The sequence below is a fragment of the Gambusia affinis genome, linkage group LG21, assembly GCF_019740435.1.
Source record: "Gambusia affinis linkage group LG21, SWU_Gaff_1.0, whole genome shotgun sequence".
NCBI classification, from domain to species: Eukaryota; Metazoa; Chordata; class Actinopteri; order Cyprinodontiformes; family Poeciliidae; genus Gambusia; species Gambusia affinis.
This window is the reverse complement of record NC_057888.1, coordinates 17,780,750-17,800,223: the sequence shown is the minus strand read 5'-3', so window position 1 is coordinate 17,800,223 and position 19,474 is coordinate 17,780,750. Positions and strand designations below refer to the sequence as shown.

General features: G+C 36.9%; 1 protein-coding gene across 1 annotated transcript in view; it reads right to left on the bottom strand.

Moving 5' to 3' along the window:
• LOC122824314 (gastrula zinc finger protein XlCGF8.2DB-like) overlaps positions 1-11,603 on the bottom strand; it is a 29,790-nt gene extending 18,187 nt beyond the window's left edge. Inside the window, exon 1 of the mRNA XM_044104764.1 lies at positions 11,548-11,603. Coding sequence (XP_043960699.1) covers positions 11,548-11,563 — 16 coding nt within the window. The 5' untranslated portion in view covers positions 11,564-11,603. The remainder of the gene's footprint in view (positions 1-11,547) is intronic.
• Between the last annotated feature and the right edge of the window lie 7,871 nt (positions 11,604-19,474).

The window sequence follows — 19,474 nt, the reverse complement described above, 5'->3', positions numbered from 1 at the left end:
TCAAGGTTGTCATAAGAGGTGATATTATATCATACCAATCCAATGTTAAAAAGCTCAGACGTAATCGTCTGGCTGAAATTGAGAAGCAACTAACCACACTGGAAGATGCATTCCATAGCTCCAATTCTGACCACATATTTACCTCTATTGTGAACCTAAAGTATGAATATAACTGTATTTTGGGTGAGCGGGTTATGGATGATATTCAGAGGCTCCGTCAGAAATATTTTGAACTGGGGGACAAAGCAGATAAAATACTATCTAGGCAGTTGAAGGGGATGCAGGCTGAGCGAGCCATTAATAAGATACTTTCTCCATCAGGCCAGCTTCTGACAGATCATAAGCTAATAAACAAAACTTTCTTTCAATACTACAATAAACTTTATGCCTCCAATACAACTGCATCTACAGAGGATATTACACGCTTTCTTCAGCCACTGGACATTCCAACTCTTGCAGATGCTGCCAGGCTGGAACTAGATGGTGAGGTGTCTCTTGAGGAGATAAGGACAGCAATCCGCTCTTTTCCTAGTGGAAAGGCATGCGGCCCTGACGGCTTTGGTATTGAGTTTTACAAGTCTCATATTGATATAGTGTCACCACTCTTACTGCGTATGGTCAGGTCTTCCGTGGAGGTTGGCCATTTTCCTGAGTCTTTATATGATGCTAATATTTGTCTTTTACTCAAAAAAGACAAAGACCCTACCAATGTGGCATCATATCGCCCCTTGAGCCTGCTTAACTCTGATCAGAAAATTATTGCTAAGGTCTTAGCCAACCGATTGTCTTCACACATCAGTGGTCTGGTACATCCAGATCAATCTGGATTCATTCCAGAAAGATTCTCTTTCTCCAACACAAGAAGACTACTTAACATTATGTACTCTCATGCTTTCCCCAACTCAGCAATCATATCTTTGGATGCTCAGCAGGCTTTTGATCAGGTGGAGTGGGGATACATGTTCGCTGTTCTCAGAAGATTTGGCTTTGGCACAGGTTTTCTGTCTCTGATAGAAATGCTTTACGCTCATCCCAGGTCTCAGGTGTTGACCAATAGAGATAGATCACCCGCCTTTCTACTGAAACGTGGTACTAGGCAGGGCTGCTGCCTGTCTCCCATGCTTTTTGCTTTGGCTTTGGAACCCTTGGCTGTTGCCATCAGGTCTAATCAACTTATCACAGGTATCACATGCGGTACATCAGAGCACGTCATAGGTTTATATGCAGATGATGTAGTCTTGACATTGCTTGATGCTAGTGCCTCTCTTCCACCGCTTCTTGAGATGCTGCAGAGCTTTGGACAGCTCTCTGGTTTCACAATCAACTGGACTAAGTCTGCCTTTGTCCCTCTGTCTGATGGACTTGACTCTGGTTTCCTGAATAGTTTACCATTAAAAATCTCCCATGACCACTTTATGTATCTCGGTATCAAAATTCCTGTAAACTCCAAGCTACTTTTCCAATTAAATTATTTAGAGTTACTCTCTAAGCTAAGAAAATGGATCGACAGTTGGCTACTCCCACTCTCATTAATTGGTCGAATTAATATTATCAAAATGGTTGTCCTTCCTAAGTTTATTTATCTCTTCCAAAATATCCCAATTTTTATTCCTTCTTCCTTTTTAATACATTGGATTCAATTATTATGCCATTCATTTGGGCATACAAACCTTCCAGAATCTCTAAAGCGCATTTACAGAAAGCTAGAGGTGAGGGTGGCTTTGGCCTTCCGATATTTCGGCACTATTATTGGGCCTGCAATGCGAGGGCTTGGACATTCTGGACGTCGGGCTCTGCCGGGGCAGGTACTCCTTCCGCTTTCTCTCCTGGCTGGCCTCAGATTGAATCTTATAACTTGTTACTACAAACTTCTGCCTCATTACCTGCAATATTATTCTCTAAACCAGATATCCCCTCAAGAGGCTCATGTCTGACTTCATACTTAAGAACTCAGTTAAGATTTTGACACAAATAAAGAGGGTCTTGAAACTCCCAGATCTGTCCATTTATGCCCCTTTGTGTAATAACCCCTGCTTTAAGCCAGGCCTCTCAGATCCTGCCTTCAAACTCTGGTCGACCAGAGGTCTCTCCTCTCTCAAGGATCTTTTTATCAATAAACAGATTTCATCATACCCTCAGTTACAGTCTAAATTCAATTTGTCCCCAAATGATTTTTTTCGTTATTTGCAGGCCAGGAGTTTCGCAAACCAACTTGCTCTGAGCACAAATCAGCTTTCAGCGCAACATATTTTTTATGATCTTCTTATAAAACCTCCCACTTCCAGATGTCTAATCTCACTGTTTGTAAATGTTTTCTATGCCAACATCATCTACTCATATCAGAGATGCCTGGTCAAATGATTTGGGAGTTACTATTTCCACTGCGCTTTGGGATCGTGTGCTGTTGGGAATAAAAAACTGCTCTATTAATGCCAGATTGCAACTAATCCAGTTTAAAGTGGTGCATCGCCTGCACTACTCTAAAGCAAGGTTGAATAAAATATTCCCTAGTCATCCAAGTTCATGTGACCGATGTGGACACCCTAAGGCTACCCTTGGACATCAATTCTGGCACTGCCATTATTTAACAACCTTTTGGTCTGACATATTTAATCTTTACCAAACGGCGTACAAACATCAGATACCTCCGGACTGTCTCATTGCTCTGTTTGGTGTTTCTGACTCCTGCTCTGCTCTGCCCCTGCCTGTTCGAGAGGCTCTGGCCTTTGGGATGGTCGTGGCTAAACGCGTCATTCTTACAGAGTGGAAGTCTGCCTCACCTCCCTCCTTTAAATGCTGGCTGAACAACATGGCTTCTTGTTTACATCTTGAAAAAATACGCTACACTCTCAATAATGATGTACGCAGATATGTTGGGACGTGGGGGCCATTCCTTGAACTTTTGAGTGGTACCACTGGACACGAGTAGTGATGGACTGACGTCTGCTATGTGGCTCTGCTGCCTCCCTGCCTGTCAGAAAGCCTCTCGGTTGGTACACAAGGGACTTAATACACCCTTATGCACTCATTTCCAGCAGTATGCGGAGGAGCTGAATATTTTATTTAGTTATCATACTTGTTTTGGTTGTACAAATTAACCTTCCCTTTTTATTTTTTTTATTTTTTTTTTTTATTTATTTATTTTTTTTTTCTTTCTTTCTGTTTCCCCCATCTATCTTTTTGCTGTTCTATCTTCTATCCTTGATAACTTGGGGTGGGTTGGGTCAGGGTATCACTGTTTTTGTTGTTTTTCTGGTTACATAAATTATAGTTGGGCAGCTGTATTCTGGAATTTATCTGTAACTGCAATCTTGTTTGGATTCATTCACTAATGATGACAATGTAGAAGATCTCAATGCCAGCGTCAACCGACGCCAATTAGTAATCGCAGTCTGATCGATGTTCCGCATATCTTTGTATTTTGATAACTGTCCTGCAGTTTTGTTAATTTGTTGAAAACAATAAATATAAAAAAAAAAAAAAAAAAAAAAAGTATACTAAACATGGCTAAGTCAGAAAAATAGGTAATAGCTTATTTAAGCAAAAAGGCTAATGCTAATGAACTGCCTTGCGCAGTACCTAACCTGAGAGAAAAATATAATGCAGAGTAATATCATTGCACCGCCTGTGGCGGTGCACTAACCTGGGGATCATATTGAGGATTTATTTTGAAATTTGCAGAAAGCTCCATAATAAATGCCCACACTAATCCAATGTGTAAGGGTGCTTTGGATAAACCAGTCACATAAAGCCTAAAAGAGCAATTACATGATGTAAAAATTGTCAAGGCTTTTATTTTGAAATTTTTGTTAAGCTTCATTTCAAAGGGCCAAACTAATCCCATGTGTAACAGTGATTGTGTTAAATCGGTTATACAATGCTCAAAAAAGCAATTATCAGATGTAAAAATTGCCTACGCTTTTATTTTGAAATTTTCAGTAAGCTTCATTATAAATGGTCAAACTAATCCCATGTGTAACAGTGATTGTGTTAAATCGGTTATCTAATGCTCAAAACACAAGTAGTTCTAAAGGTCAGCTAAGTCCTCCTCTGTAGTAACTGACAGTTCCGCCATGTTGTAGTTTTGACATTCAGCTCAGACCTCTTCTGTAGGCACTGAGGTTTCCGCCATGTTGTAGTTCTAACCTTCAGTCTTTGTAGTTCTAAAGAGCAGCTCAACTGTCACGTGAGTGAAACACACAGGGAGACAGAATTCAATAGTTTGAAGCAGTTAGTTTTTCTGATCAAAGCAGGCCAAACATATCCTTGCCTAAATGCTGCCAACAGCTTGTGGGTTATCATTAGAATGTTTTCTGTAATTGACTTACTCCATTCAGTATATTTAAAATGACTAATAAGTAAGAAAAATTGCTAATAGCTTATTTAAGGTAAAAGTCTAATCTTAATGAACTGCCTTGCTGTGCAAGGCAATTCCCTAACCTAAGAGAAGAATATAGTGCATTCTAATATTATTGCACCGCCATAGGCGGTGCATTAACCTGAGGGGAATATAAAGGCTTTTATTTTGAAAAATAAACAAAAGCTTCATATTAAATGCCCACACTAATCCAATGTCTAAGCCAGTCGTTCTAAATGGAAGCTCAGCTCTCTGTTTTAACTGAGTGTTAGTTAGAACTACAGATATGGCGTTTTTGTAGTACTTTTTATTATCATTAGGTGAAAGGCTAATGCTAATGCACTGGCTTGCACTTCAGGCCAGTGCATAAGTAACCTGAGAGAAAAAGATAATACAGGCTAATATTATTGCACTAACCTGACTGAAATGTTGGGACTTTTATTGTGAAATTTCCATTAAGCTTCATTTAAAATTGACACACTAATCCTGTTTGTAACAATGGTTGGTTAAAATCAGTTATAAAATGCCCACAACAGTTCTCAAGCCCAGCTCATTCCAGAGAGTTCTGCCATAAAAAGAACTACAGTGATGCGTTTTTGTAGTCCTAATCAGCTGCTCTGCCCTCATGTGTTCCGTTGCTATGGTAATGGATCAGCTGCTAACTGTCGTGTGTGAGACAGAAAGGTGTAAAAAGAATTCTATCTTTGTGAGACACCCAGTCAGTTAATATGGAAAAAGCACCCTGAACAAACTTTTGCCTTTCAGGAACCGAGAGACATAATCGAAAACCGTTTGAAGCGTATGAGAGGGCTATTTGTCGTCTCCAATAGTACCGCAATTCATATTTATACCTCATTCACAGTAATTACAGTGATGAGACAAAGATAGTGTGTGCAGGGCTCAGAAAATTTTTCAGAAATCTATGGAAGTGAATCTGGGAGAGCGTCAGTTAGCGCATGAGTTTGCTCTGAAGCACCTTGACAGAAAACCATAAGCGCTAGAGAAATATCGAAAACATTTTACCGGAGCAGGCATATGTATCAATGTCGTCACCGAGTTTGATACCGATAGGGCGAAATTTGTGGGCGTGACAGCGATTTCAAAATTGTTTTGGGGTCAAAAATTGACTTAATTTCACACTAACGGAATGGCGGTTGGTGTCAGTTATGCTCTGCGTTTCGACAGCTGGAAATTTTACTCGTTTTTCACTTTTTACGTCGCCATCGTAAATCCGAATCCTAATAAAGGTAATAGCGCCCCTCCCGGCATCGAGCCGCACGTTTTGATACCACTTTTGTGGGTGGGCTCGCAGCGGTACGAGCCGCATAAACGGTGACGGAAGAAAAAGTTGATAATAATAATAAAGAAACATTCTATTGGGTGTAGAACAATAAGTGCCTGCCATGCAATGCATGGAGGCAGTGCTCTCCTTGTGCATTGCTATGGGCCCCAGTAATAGAACCACTACTAGGTAAAGAAGGCAAGGCTAACTCCGCCGCGGTGCTGGTTGCCATGGTTACGTTACTCTTCTTATGAATAACGGATGCATGCGGGGATAAAATTATCATTATATATCTTCTATAGAAGACCTTTTAAAGAACATATGTACAAGATATTTTACTTACAGTTGATTATTAAACTATTTTATTGACTTGCTCTTGTACAGGCAGAAAGTAAAGATGCCTGGTCATGCTACGATTCACTGTAGCTAGATGAAACTGATATAACTTAACCTATTATTTTATTTTAAAACTTTAACCAGGACCCAAAATGTCAAAGCAACATTTATAGATTCCGAAAGTTAGACAAAATGTCTGGCCACAATCGCGGCTGGAGATGGAAAACCAAACACTGGTGTTTCCTACCTATTCGGTGTAAGATTATCTGGGGAGTCCGGGAAAAATCCAGCAGTCTGCGCTGATCATCCATCTCTTCCTCCGACTTGACGGTTATTTCTTTAAACTCTGTGAATGTTTCTTCTGCAGCAGTTAACCAGTTGTTCATAAACTTATTTAAACTGGACCGAAAACATTTTGAAAAATTCGTCCATTAAGCAAAACGGCTCTTTTTTTTTTTTTTTTTTTTTTTGTTTGTTTTGTTTTGTATTTTTTTAAAACAATTTGAACAAGTTTACAATACCACGTGGCATGTACACACAAGAAGAAAACAAGTCTTACAGGCTTATGGCACACATAATTATAAGACAATAAAAAAATAAAAATAAATAAAAATACTGTTAGAATATGTTCTCATCTTAACTTGTCTTTAAGTTATTTTGTGTTATATGTTCATGCATTCTAATTTACGTTGAAAGGTACAGTTGTAAGTTCTGCATCCTGTCACTTTCTGTTTATGTGCATGTTGTACTGCTGTTGTCCACTGGGGGCAGTGATAGCAAGTTCGTGTGTGTAGACTGCATTGTTCTAATAAAACAAAGAAGTGAAGACGTTGTTAACTGGAACGTTGGCAATAAAGTGAACACAGCTATCTAACAAAAGAAGTGTGGTTCATTGTCAAACATGAGTACTGAACAAGAAAACCCAACAAATACAAAGACATAAAAATAAAAAAAGTAAAATAAAAATATACATTAAAATTAATCAGACGTCAAACAGAGTGATAGAATGACAAAAATAAACAGAAAAAGACAGACAAATAAGGGGAACAAGCAACAAAACGGCTCTTCTTCAACGGCTTCTTCTGCTTCTGCTTCTTTTTCTTCTTCGATTTTTTATTTTTTATTTTTTATTTTTTTGGCGGTTGGCAAACAATGGAGATGCCACCAACTGGTAAAGAGTGTGGATCAAAATGTCATTCAAGGATTACAAACTATTAATAAATAACTGCGTTCATTTTAAATAAGCAACACTGATAATCTGATCAATTTTACTTTTCAAATTATTTCTAAATAAAATCAACTAAATCCAATTTAACTTTAAGTTATTTTCCTAATTTAAGATTATTTTATTTCTTGGCAAGGTATCACATCAAGAACAAAGAGGTATCAAGTTTATCAGATCAGGAAGTCTTTGGGTTAAAGAAAAGAATGTCCAAAGTAAGGAAACAATTATGATTAGAATGATGCACAGCAGCACTTTATTATTTCTCATAGGTTTCTGCTGTGTTGGTTTTAGCTTCTAACCCAATATGGATTATTTTAAAATAGCATCTTTGAATCTTAACTGGGCGAGGGAGGCTGAAAAACGTGCTTTAATTTACCAAACATTGAACCAAAAGAAAATTGACATTATTTACCTACAAGAAACTCATAGTGATGATTTAACTGAAATCAGACTCTTCCTCTCATAATTAAGGCAGTTTGTATTATTCAGTAAAAAAAAAAAAAAAAATCCCATTAAAATGAATTGATCTTTGTAGTTGTAATGGGACCAATTTAAAAAAAAAAAAAAAAAAAAAAAAAAGGCAAAATATCTTCAGAACAAGATCTTGGTCTTCATGTCATTCTGCAAAGTATTCCAGGCATGATGTTGACATACTTGGTTGCTACTTTTCAAACTGAATTCAAATTGGCAGAGTGAAAATGAATTTGAACATTTAATGCTTTATTTTCCTACATTTGTCATGTAAGGCTATCCTCAAGCAATGAAAGATTAGATTATTTTTAGACCGTTTTCACCATTTCACAAGGAGTACCAATTGCACGAATAAACCAGACAAACAAACTCTTTCAAAATTATGTTTTTTTTTTATTAACCTGTAAAATGCTCAGCTTTTTTTTGTTGCCATTTTAGCAAATGTAAAAAGAACAGAAAAACAGACATCCAGCGAGCTAAATGTTTTAGTATTTACTTGTAATATAGGAGTGTTCTATTGTTTTCTTGAGGCATGAATTGTAAGGCTATTAGGAAATTGACTATGGATGGTAATATAGAACATCTAACTTTCTACATAAATGCCATTGTGTATCTGAATCACTGTAAGCCTTTCTTATATACCAATTGTTAAATATTTGGTTAAACATCATAATAAGTCAGTAATTATTTGATCATCTTGATTTTATAGACTTAATTTTGCATAGGACAAAAATAGAACAAAAACAAAATACAGGCAGAATCAACACATATAACAAAGCAAGACAAGTCAAAAATTTGTTTTTACATTTACTAAATAAAATGTACATACAGGGATAGTTGGACACTTGTTAAGACAAAGTGAATGTCTTCTATTATGTGCATATGTTTAGTATATAAAACATTTCCTCTATTAGGTCTCCCTGATTATGCTAATAAAGAACCAGTCCACTCGCGTAGAAGCACCAAATGATCAGTCAAATTAAGCATAAATTTGATTCAGTACAAATCATTATTAATAGTGACATATAGCTGATCCATTCTGTAAACATTTGACAAGCTTTCGCTTTGAATCCTAAAACCTATTTACATTTTCTGGGACAGCATAACATATAAAGACCCACAAGGAAGTAACTGCAGTAAAATGGGGATTAAGGAAAAAACTACGTTTATATCATCGGACTTCAGAACTGACAGACTGAGGAGATGGCTGATATTAGCTGCCTTGTTCTTGAAAAATATATAAATTTATTCAAAACATTAATTCTGGCATTATTGGTCCCCAAAGTGGTTCTAGTTTCTCTCGTTGGCCAGCCTGTTGAAACTGTGGCTAATTTTAAATACTTCGGGTAATTCCTGGACAGTCAGCTCAAAACACAAAAAAAACTGGCAATGTTTTAAAGAACTGTTCTCAGAGACTCTATCTTTTTAAAAGACCCAGTAATTTTGGAGTCTTTTTAAAAGATAGAGATGTTGAGTGTTTTATCAAATGACCAGATTTTCATAAATCTTGAGACATTGTTGAGTGACAATGTTGACAATATTGAGTGTTTTAACTTCATCTCCTTGGCTAGTTTGGTCACATGAGCTGCAGATTATCAGACAAACTTTTAAGAATACTTTCAATGGCGGGTAAAGTAGCGGGTAAATAGTGGTGAAACTCTGTCTCAACTGTTTGATGAAAGAACCTGGAAGATGGCGAGGAATATTTTCATAGAAAGCATCCATCCTCATTTTTAATCAGTTTGAACATCTGAGCTGATAGAGGCAGTACTGTGTTCCTCTGGCAACTAAGAACATGGCTTACAAATCACTTATTGATAGTACAATAATTATTCTTAACCAAATTAAATAACATTTACCTGTAGCATGCTAAGTGTATTCCTCAATGCACAAATTGTTCAAGGATTTAAGGATTTTTATTATCATACCACCTTGATAGTTTGTGGGAAGAAATTTATACTCAGGTCCCAGATCAAGAAATTGAAAAGCTGCTCCCCAAAGTCCTTTGTGCAGCTTTGACCACAACTTTGCAGAGCCATCCTCTCACCACAAGTGATGCAGACAGAGAAGGCTCTCCACCCCACAGCGATAATAGCTGCTAACCTTAACAGGTTAATTTACTGTTACCCAACATGACGTAGCATTTAAGGTAACATTAGCTTTTGTTTAATTGGGACAAAAAAGCTAAGCTTGACTTACCCAATGGATTGAGTTAATGTTATGCTAACATACCGCAACATGGTAATCAAAGAATTTAAGCTAACATTAGATAACATTTTTTTACCTAAAACCTAAACCACCCGTATTTAATGGGTTAAGTCGTGTTAACCAACACGCTAGCATGAGCCAACATGATATTAACATTTAAGCTAACATTAGATAAAAAATTTTTTACCTAGACTGGTTAATATAATTTGAAACAAATAACAGCTTCAGTTTCAGTCTAGTTTTGCTTTAAAGACAGACCTATCAAAGATTTTTTTTAATACAGTAAATTTCAAAGTGCAAAATAATTAATGAACATCTACAAATAGAGCACAACAGCACATTTTATTTTGGATTAAAAGTGTATTAAAGTTAACCTCATTCACCCCACTCATTCTTTCTACAAAGATAATAATACAAACACCAGTATGAATCATCATGTGAAACTTTGTCCACAGTTCCCACATGAAAACGGCTTTTCACCAGTATGAATCATCATGTGCCGAGTTAAACAATTTCCTGTTTATAAACTGAAACTTTGTCCACAGTTCGAACCTCACATAGAATACGGCTTTTCACCAGTATGAATCATCATGTGCCAAGTTAAATTCTGTTTTTGAATAAAACTTTGTCCACAGTTCCCACATGAAAACGGCTTTTCACCAGTATGAATCATCACGTGCTGAGTTAAATCCTGTTTTCGACTGAAACTTTGTCCACAGTTCCCACATGAAAACGGCTTTTCACCAGTATGAATCATCATGTGCTGAGTTAAATCTTGTTTTCGACTGAAACTTTGTCCACAGTTCCCACATGAAAACGGCTTTTCACCAGTATGAATCATCATGTGCCGAGTTAAATCCCGTTTTCGACTGAAACTTTGTCCACAGTTCCCACATGAAAACGGCTTTTCACCAGTATGAATCATCATGTGCCGAGTTAAATTCTGTTTTTGAATAAAACTTTGTCCACAGTTCCCACATGAAAACGGCTTTTCACCAGTGTGAATCATCATGTGCTGAGTTAAATTCTGTTTTCTACTAAAACTTTGTCCACAGTTCCCACATGAAAACGGCTTTTCACCAGTATGAATCATCATGTGCTGAGTTAAAACCTGTTTTCGACTGAAACTTTGTCCACAGTTCCCACATGAAAACGGCTTTTCACCAGTATGAATCATCATGTGCCGAGTTAAATCTTGTTTTCGACTGAAACTTTGTCCACAGTTCCCACATGAAAACGGCTTTTCACCAGTATGAATCATCATGTGCTGAGTTAAAACCTGTTTTCGACTGAAACTTTGTCCACAGTTCCCACATGAAAACGGCTTTTCACCAGTATGAATCATCATGTGCTGAGTTAAATCCTGTTTTTGAATAAAACTTTGTCCACAGTTCCCACATGAAAACGGCTTTTCACCAGTATGAATCATCATGTGCCGAGTTAAAACCTGTTTTCGACTGAAACTTTGTCCACAGTTCCCACATGAAAACGGCTTTTCACCAGTATGAATCATCATGTGCCGAGTTAAATGCTGTTTTTGAATAAAACTTTGTCCACAGTTCCCACATGAAAACGGCTTTTCACCAGTATGAATCATCATGTGCTGAGTTAAATTCTGTTTTTGAATAAAACTTTGTCCACAGTTCCCACATGAAAACGGCTTTTCACCAGTATGAATCATCATGTGCCGAGTTAAATGCTGTTTTTGAATAAAACTTTGTCCACAGTTCCCACATGAAAACGGCTTTTCACCAGTATGAATCATCATGTGCCGAGTTAAATCCCGTTTTCTACTAAAACTTTGTCCACAGTTCCCACATGAAAACGGCTTTTCACCAGTATGAATCATCATGTGCTGAGTTAAATGCTGTTTTCGACTGAAACTTTGTCCACAGTTCCCACATGAAAACGGCTTTTCACCAGTATGAATTCTAATATGATCATTGAGAGCATATTTGGTAGTGAAATGTTTTCACAGATGACACATGTGAAAGGTTCTTCTTCTCCTCATTTTGGTTCTCAGCTTCCTGGAAATTGACTTTGTTTCCGTTAGGTTCTGATTGATTGTGGTGTGTTTGCTCATAAGCTGTAGCCACCATGAAGGTATCACTCTCCTGTTTTGATGCAACCTGTTCTTCACTCTGACTGCAGTCAACTTCTTTCTCTCCCACTTTTCTCTGTTGATGTTTGTGATCCTCTGGCTCTTCCTGTTCTTGTTTCCCCTGCAAAGGTTCTAACTCCTCCTGGTCCAGAGTGGAGCTCCTCTCCTGGTCACATGGCTTCTCCTTATAAATGTTATGTCGTCGGCAATCTAGGGAAGAAAACAGAAAAAAGAGGAATTGTTAACTTTATTTATTGAAGTAAATGAGAGAAGACTTTCATTTAATCCCAAATTTGTAATTGGAAATTTTGATTTAAGTGCAAGCTATAATTATTCCTGTTATTTAGGAATTATTACATTTTATGTTGGTTATGTTAGTTAAATGTCGGTTTTATATTCAGGATTTTCTGTTGCTAGTGGGAAACTACGTACACTCTAAACAATAATAATGCAAACAAAGATGCTGAATAATCATGTTAGTCTAAGAATCTAATATTTTCAATCTTTGAAATCTATTTCTGTATGCAAAATCAATCTACTCAAGTAAGTACTACGGCATAAGAGGATCAGTGTAGACCAGAGGCGTCAAACCCATTTTCATTTTGGGCCTTATTAAAAATCTGAATGTTCTTAAAGGGCCGGTTGTGTCAGGATCTATTGATAAAACCCATTAGACTCTTAAAATATCAATAAACATCTGTTTGTTTCTGCATTCAATGCGTGTTTTTTAAAAAGAAATATGAAACATCTTTTCACACTGATCAGTCCATCTGGGAATTTGTGCTTTTGAAGTGTTAATTTCTGTAATGTGAAACCTGACTTTTTTTAATCGATTAATGGTGGAAAAATTTGCAGTAAAATCAGAAAGAAAGAAATGTGGGGACCAGTTGATTTTGTATGAATTTTGGAGATCTGTGAAAAATATTTATTGGTATAAGAGGAACTACTTGATATAACTTGGGAATCTAGACGGCCACATAAAAAGCTACGGCGGGCCAGATTTGACACATGTGATGTAGACACGGTACAATTCCGCCCCCAAAAAACTCTGCATTTTTCTAGGGAAAAAAAGACACTTCTGAGCTCCAAAATGTTAAAATTTGCTAGAAAAAAAAATCTGATATTTTTTGGAAGATAAAAGGAAATTTGTTAGATTAAACTTAAAATTTTGCACATTACTTGGAAAGAACATTCTAAGAACTTATGAACTGACAGTTAATGAGTTCATTAACTAGTTTACAAGTATTTATTAGTTCATAGTCAAGTAAAAGTAAAAAGTGGACTGCAGTAAAACTACTTCTATGACTTTTCAGCCCCCCTCAAACAATCACCCAGTATTACCCCTCAAGATAGATCATAACTTAGTAGCTTATTCTTCATAACAAGTTTAAGGTTAGTCAATGACTAGACATCATTTAGCTAACCTTATCTGCATCAGACAGCATTAGTCAACTTATTAAATTCTTTTAATTTCTTTTTAAACTGGTAAACGTTCTTTGTCTTTTAGTCTGTTGGCATGAATTTAACACACCAGCCTCTGCACAGCACCAGCATGATGCCTCAGTCGGTTAGCACAGGTGCAAAAACTGCGGGAGTATTTTCGGGCTCCTGTTGAGTTTAAAGGCTCATAAAAACATGTTAATGGTTTAAAATTATAAATGCTGAACAAAGTGCGAGGGACATAGGGCACAGATATGGGAAGTGCGGGAGTCCCTAAAATAATAGAACCAAACTAGAAAATTCTTGAAGAAATTTAACTGGGGCCTGCCAAAGTATGCCCGTCGGTTTGGACCCAGCGTTCTGATGCTAAGAATTAGCATCAATGCTAAAGTAAGCTGCAATGTAATCAATAGCATGTGGAGAATGTTAAGTAATCTGGACGTGCAACATTCAGTATGATAAAGTAAGTGTATAAGATCAAATTAGCCAAAATGCTAATGTAAGCATAATACTTTCAGTAGCATGTGGGGTATCATTAGAATGTTTACTGTCATTTACTTACTCCATTAAGTATACTAAAAATGGCTAATAAGTCAGAAAAATAGGTAATAGCTTATTTAAGCAAAAAGGCTAATGCTAATGAACTGCCTTGCGCAGTACCTAACCTGAGAGAAAAATATAATGCAGAGTAATATCATTGCACCGCCTGTGGCGGTGCACTAACCTGGGGGTCATATTGAGGATTTATTTTGAAATTTGCATAAAGGTCCATAATAAATGCCCACACTAATCCAATGTGTAAGGGTGCTTTGGATAAACCAGTCACATAAAGCCTAAAAGAGCAATTACATGATGTAAAAATTGTCAAGGCTTTTATTTTGAAATTTTTGTTAAGCTTCATTTCAAAGGGCCAAACTAATCCCATGTGTAACAGTGATTGTGTTAAATCGGTTATACAATGCTCAAAAAAGCAATTATCAGATGTAAAAATTGCCTACGCTTTTATTTTGAAATTTTCAGTAAGCTTCATTATAAATGGTCAAACTAATCCCATGTGTAACAGTGATTGTGTTAAATCGGTTATCTAATGCTCAAAACACAAGTAGTTCTAAAGGTCAGCTAAGTCCTCCTCTGTAGTAACTGACAGTTCCGCCATGTTGTAGTTTTGACATTCAGCTCAGACCTCTTCTGTAGGCACTGAGGTTTCCGCCATGTTGTAGTTCTAACCTTCAGTCTTTGTAGTTCTAAAGAGCAGCTCAACTGTCACGTGAGTGAAACACACAGGGAGACAGAATTCAATAGTTTGAAGCAGTTAGTTTTTCTGATCAAAGCAGGCCAAACATATCCTTGCCTAAATGCTGCCAACAGCATGTGGGTTATCATTAGAATGTTTTCTGTAATTGACTTACTCCATTCAGTATATTTAAAATGACTAATAAGTAAGAAAAATTGCTAATAGCTTATTTAAGGTAAAAGTCTAATCTTAATGAACTGCCTTGCTGTGCAAGGCAATTCCCTAACCTAAGAGAAGAATATAGTGCATTCTAATATTATTGCACCATAGGCGGTGCATTAACCTGAGGGGAATATAAAGGCTTTTATTTTGAAAAATAAACAAAAGCTTCATATTAAATGCCCACACTAATCCAATGTCTAAGCCAGTCGTTCTAAATGGAAGCTCAGCTCTCTGTTTTAACTGAGTGTTAGTTAGAACTACAGATATGGCGTTTTTGTAGTACTTTTTATTATCATTAGGTCAAAGGCTAATGCTAATGCACTGGCTTGCACTTCAAGCCAGTGCATAAGTAACCTGAGAGAAAAAGATAATACAGGCTAATATTATTGCACTAACCTGACTGAAATGTTGGGACTTTTATTGTGAAATTTCCATTAAGCTTCATTTAAAATTGACACACTAATCCTGTTTGTAACAATGGTTGGTTAAAATCAGTTATAAAATGCCCACAACAGTTCTCAAGCCCAGCTCATTCCAGAGTTCTGCCATAAAAAGAACTACAGTGATGCGTTTTTGTAGTCCTAATCAGCTGCTCTGCCCTCGTGTGTTCCGTTGCTATGGTAATGGATCAGCTGCTAACTGTCGTGTGTGAGACAGAAAGGTGTAAAAAGAATTCTATCTTTGTGAGACACCCAGTCAGTTAATATGGAAAAAGCACTCTGAACAAACTTTTGCCTTTCAGGAACCGAGAGACATAATCGAAAACCGTTTGAAGCGTATGAGAGGGCTATTTGTCGTCTCCAATAGTACCGCAATTCATATTTATACCTCATTCACAGTAATTACAGTGATGAGACAAAGATAGTGTGTGCAGGGCTCAGAAAATTTTTCAGAAATCTATGGAAGTGAATCTGGGAGAGCGTCAGTTAGCGCATGAGTTTGCTCTGAAGCACCTTGACAGAAAACCGTAAGCGCTAGAGAAATATCGAAAACATTTTACCGGAGCAGGCATATGTATCAATGTCGTCACCGAGTTTGATACCGATAGGGCGAAATTTGTGGGCGTGACAGCGATTTCAAAATTGTTTTGGGGTCAAAAATTGACTTAATTTCACACTAACGGAATGGCGGTTGGTGTCAGTTATGCTCTGCGTTTCGACAGCTGGAAATTTTACTCGTTTTTCACTTTTTACGTCGCCATCGTAAATCCGAATCCTAATAAAGGTAATAGCGCCCCTCCCGGCATCGAGCCGCACGTTTTGATACCACTTTTGTGGGTGGGCTCGCAGCGGTACGAGCCGCATAAACGGTGACGGAAGAAAAAGTTGATAATAATAATAAAGAAACATTCTATTGGGTGTAGAACAATAGGTGCCTGCCATGCAATTGTAACTGGGTTTATATTGTTAGTTATATATTTCCACAAAATGTTTTCTTTATTTGTCCTCTTATATTTGTCTATCCTTGTGTTCCTCTGTGTCTGCTATAAGGGGTTTGGTCCTCCAGCTCCGCCCTTCTTTCTTCTTCTTTTGTTCGGGGTCCTCCAGGACCATTATATATACTCTGTTATTAATTTCCTCTTCCCTTTTGTTATTTGTTCCAGTGGGGAGAGGCAAGTTTTATAATCCGTTGTATTCCTTTCATTTATATTGTTCGAATGTTTACTTTTCCGCCTGTATTAATAGCAACTATTTTCAGTTGAGTTGCTATTACGCCTTTATAACATCTGATGCATGTTAATACTGTTGTTTTGTATAGATCGGGTTGGCGAACTAGAGCACATGCTATGTGCTAATGCTAATGTCTCCCGATTGACAGGTATGTTAGCGCGCCCTTTTGTTATTTGTTCCACTGGGGAGAGATCGGGTTGGCGAACTAGAGCACATGCTATGTGCTAATGCTAATGTCTCCCGATTGACAGGCTGAATAAACGGAGACCGCCTCCAAACCCTGATTCGGAGTTTTGTGGTTTGTCTGATCACCACACACAACGCAGAAGTTCACCGGTCACACTTGGTGCCGTGACCACTTTCCTCATTGGCTGTGATACTTTTTGGCTTGTGATGTATTATTATTATTATTATTTTATTGTTTTTTTTTGTTGTTGTTTTCCTTATGGTTTTATAATTTTGTGTAAATCTAGGGGGGTGAATGTAACTGGGTTTATATTGTTAGTTATATATTTCCACAAAATGTTTTCTTTATTTGTCCCCTTATATTTGTCTATCCTTGTGTTCCTCTGTGTCTGCTATAAGGGGTTTGGTCCTCCAGCTCCGCCCTTCTTTCTTCTTCTTTTGTTCGGGGTCCTCCAGGACCATTATATATACTCTGTTATTAATTTCCTCTTCCCTTTTGTTATTTGTTCCACTGGGGAGAGGCAAGTTTTATAATCCGTTGTATTCCTTTCATTTATATTGTTCGAATGTTTACTTTTCCGCCTGTATTAATAGCAACTATTTTCAGTTGAGTTGCTATTACGCCTTTATAACATCTGATGCATGTTAATACTGTTGTTTTGTATAGATCGGGTTGGCGAACTAGAGCACATGCTATGTGCTAATGCTAATGTCTCCCGATTGACAGGTATGTTAGCGCGCCCTTTTGTTATTTGTTCCACTGGGGAGAGATCGGGTTGGCGAACTAGAGCACATGCTATGTGCTAATGCTAATGTCTCCCGATTGACAGGCTGAATAAACGGAGACCGCCTCCAAACCCTGATTCGGAGTTTTGTGGTTTGTCTGATCACCACACACAACGCAGAAGTTCACCGGTCACACAATGCATGGAGGCAGTGCTCTCCTTGTGCATTGCTATGGGCCCCAGTAATAGAACCACTACTAGGTAAAGAAGGCAAGGCTAACTCCGCCGCGGTGCTGGTTGCCATGGTTACGTTACTCTTCTTATGAATAACGGATGCATGCGGGGATAAAATTATCATTATATATCTTCTATAGAAGACCTTTTAAAGAACATATGTACAAGATATTTTACTTACAGTTGATTATTATACTATTTTATTGACTTGCTCTTGTACAGGCAGATGGTAAAGATGCCTGGTCATGCTACGATTCACTGTAGCTAGATGAAACTGATATAACTTAACCTATTATTTTATTTTAAAACTTTAACCAGGACCCAAAATGTCAAAGCAACATTGATAGATTCCGAAAGTTAGACAAAATGTCTGGCCACAATCGCGGCTGGAGATGGAAAACCAAACACTGGTGTTTCCTACCTATTCGGTGTAAGATTATCTGGGGAGTCCGGAAAAAATCCAGCAGTCTGCGCTGATCATCCATCTCTTCCTCCGACTTGACGGTTATTTCTTTAAACTCTGTGAATGTTTCTTCTGCAGCAGTTAACCAGTTGTTCATAAACTTATTTAAACTGGACCGAAAACATTTTGAAAAATTCGTCCATTAAGCAAAACGGCTCTTTTTTTTTTTTTTTTTTTTTTTTTTTACAATTTGAACAAGTTTACAATACCACGTGGCATGTACACACAAGAAGAAAACAAGTCTTACAGGCTTATGGCACACATAATTATAAGACAATAAAAAATAAAAATAAATAAAAATACAAACACATAAAAATAAAAAAAGTAAAATAAAAATGTACATTAAAATTAATCAGACGTCAAACAGAGTGATAGAATGACAAAAATAAACAGAAAAAGACAGATAAATAAGGGGAACAAGCAACAAAACGGCTCTTCTTCAACGGCTTCTTCTGCTTCTTTTTCTTCTTCGATTTATTGTATTTTTTATTTTTTTGGCGGTTGGCAAACAATGGAGATGCCACCAACTGGTAAAGAGTGTGGATCAAAATGTCATTCAAGGATTACAAACTATTAATAAATAACTGCGTTCATTTTAAATAATCAACACTGATAATCCGATCAACTTTACTTTTCAAATTATTTCTAAATAAAATCAACTAAATCCAATTTAACTTTAAGTTATTTTCCTAATTTAAGATTATTTTATTTCTCGGCAAGGTATCACATCAAGAACAAAGAGGTATCAAGTTTATCAGATCAGGAAGTCTTTAGGTTAAAGAAAAGAATGTCCAAAGTAAGGAAACAATTATGATTAGAATGATGCACAGCAGCACTTTATTATTTCTCATAGGTTTCTGCTGTGTTGGTTTTAGCTTCTAACCCAATATGGATTCTTTTAAAATAGCATCTTTGAATCTTAACTGGGCGAGGGAGGCTGAAAAACGTGCTTTAATTTACCAAACATTGAACCAAAATAAAATTGACATTATTTACCTACAAGAAACTCATAGTGATGATTTAACTGAAATCAGACTCTTCCTCTCATAATTAAGGCAGTTTGTATTATTCAGTAAAAAAAAAAAAAAAATCCCATTAAAATGAATTGATCTTTGTAGTTGTAATGGGACCAATTAAAAAAAAAAAAAAAAAAAAGGCAAAATATCTTCAGAACAAGATCTTGGTCTTCATGTCATTCTGCAAAGTATTCCAGGCTTGATGTTGACATACTTGGTTGCTATTTTTCAAACTGAATTCAAATTGGCAGAGTGAAAATGAATTTGAACATTTAATGCTTTATTTTCCTACATTTGTCATGTA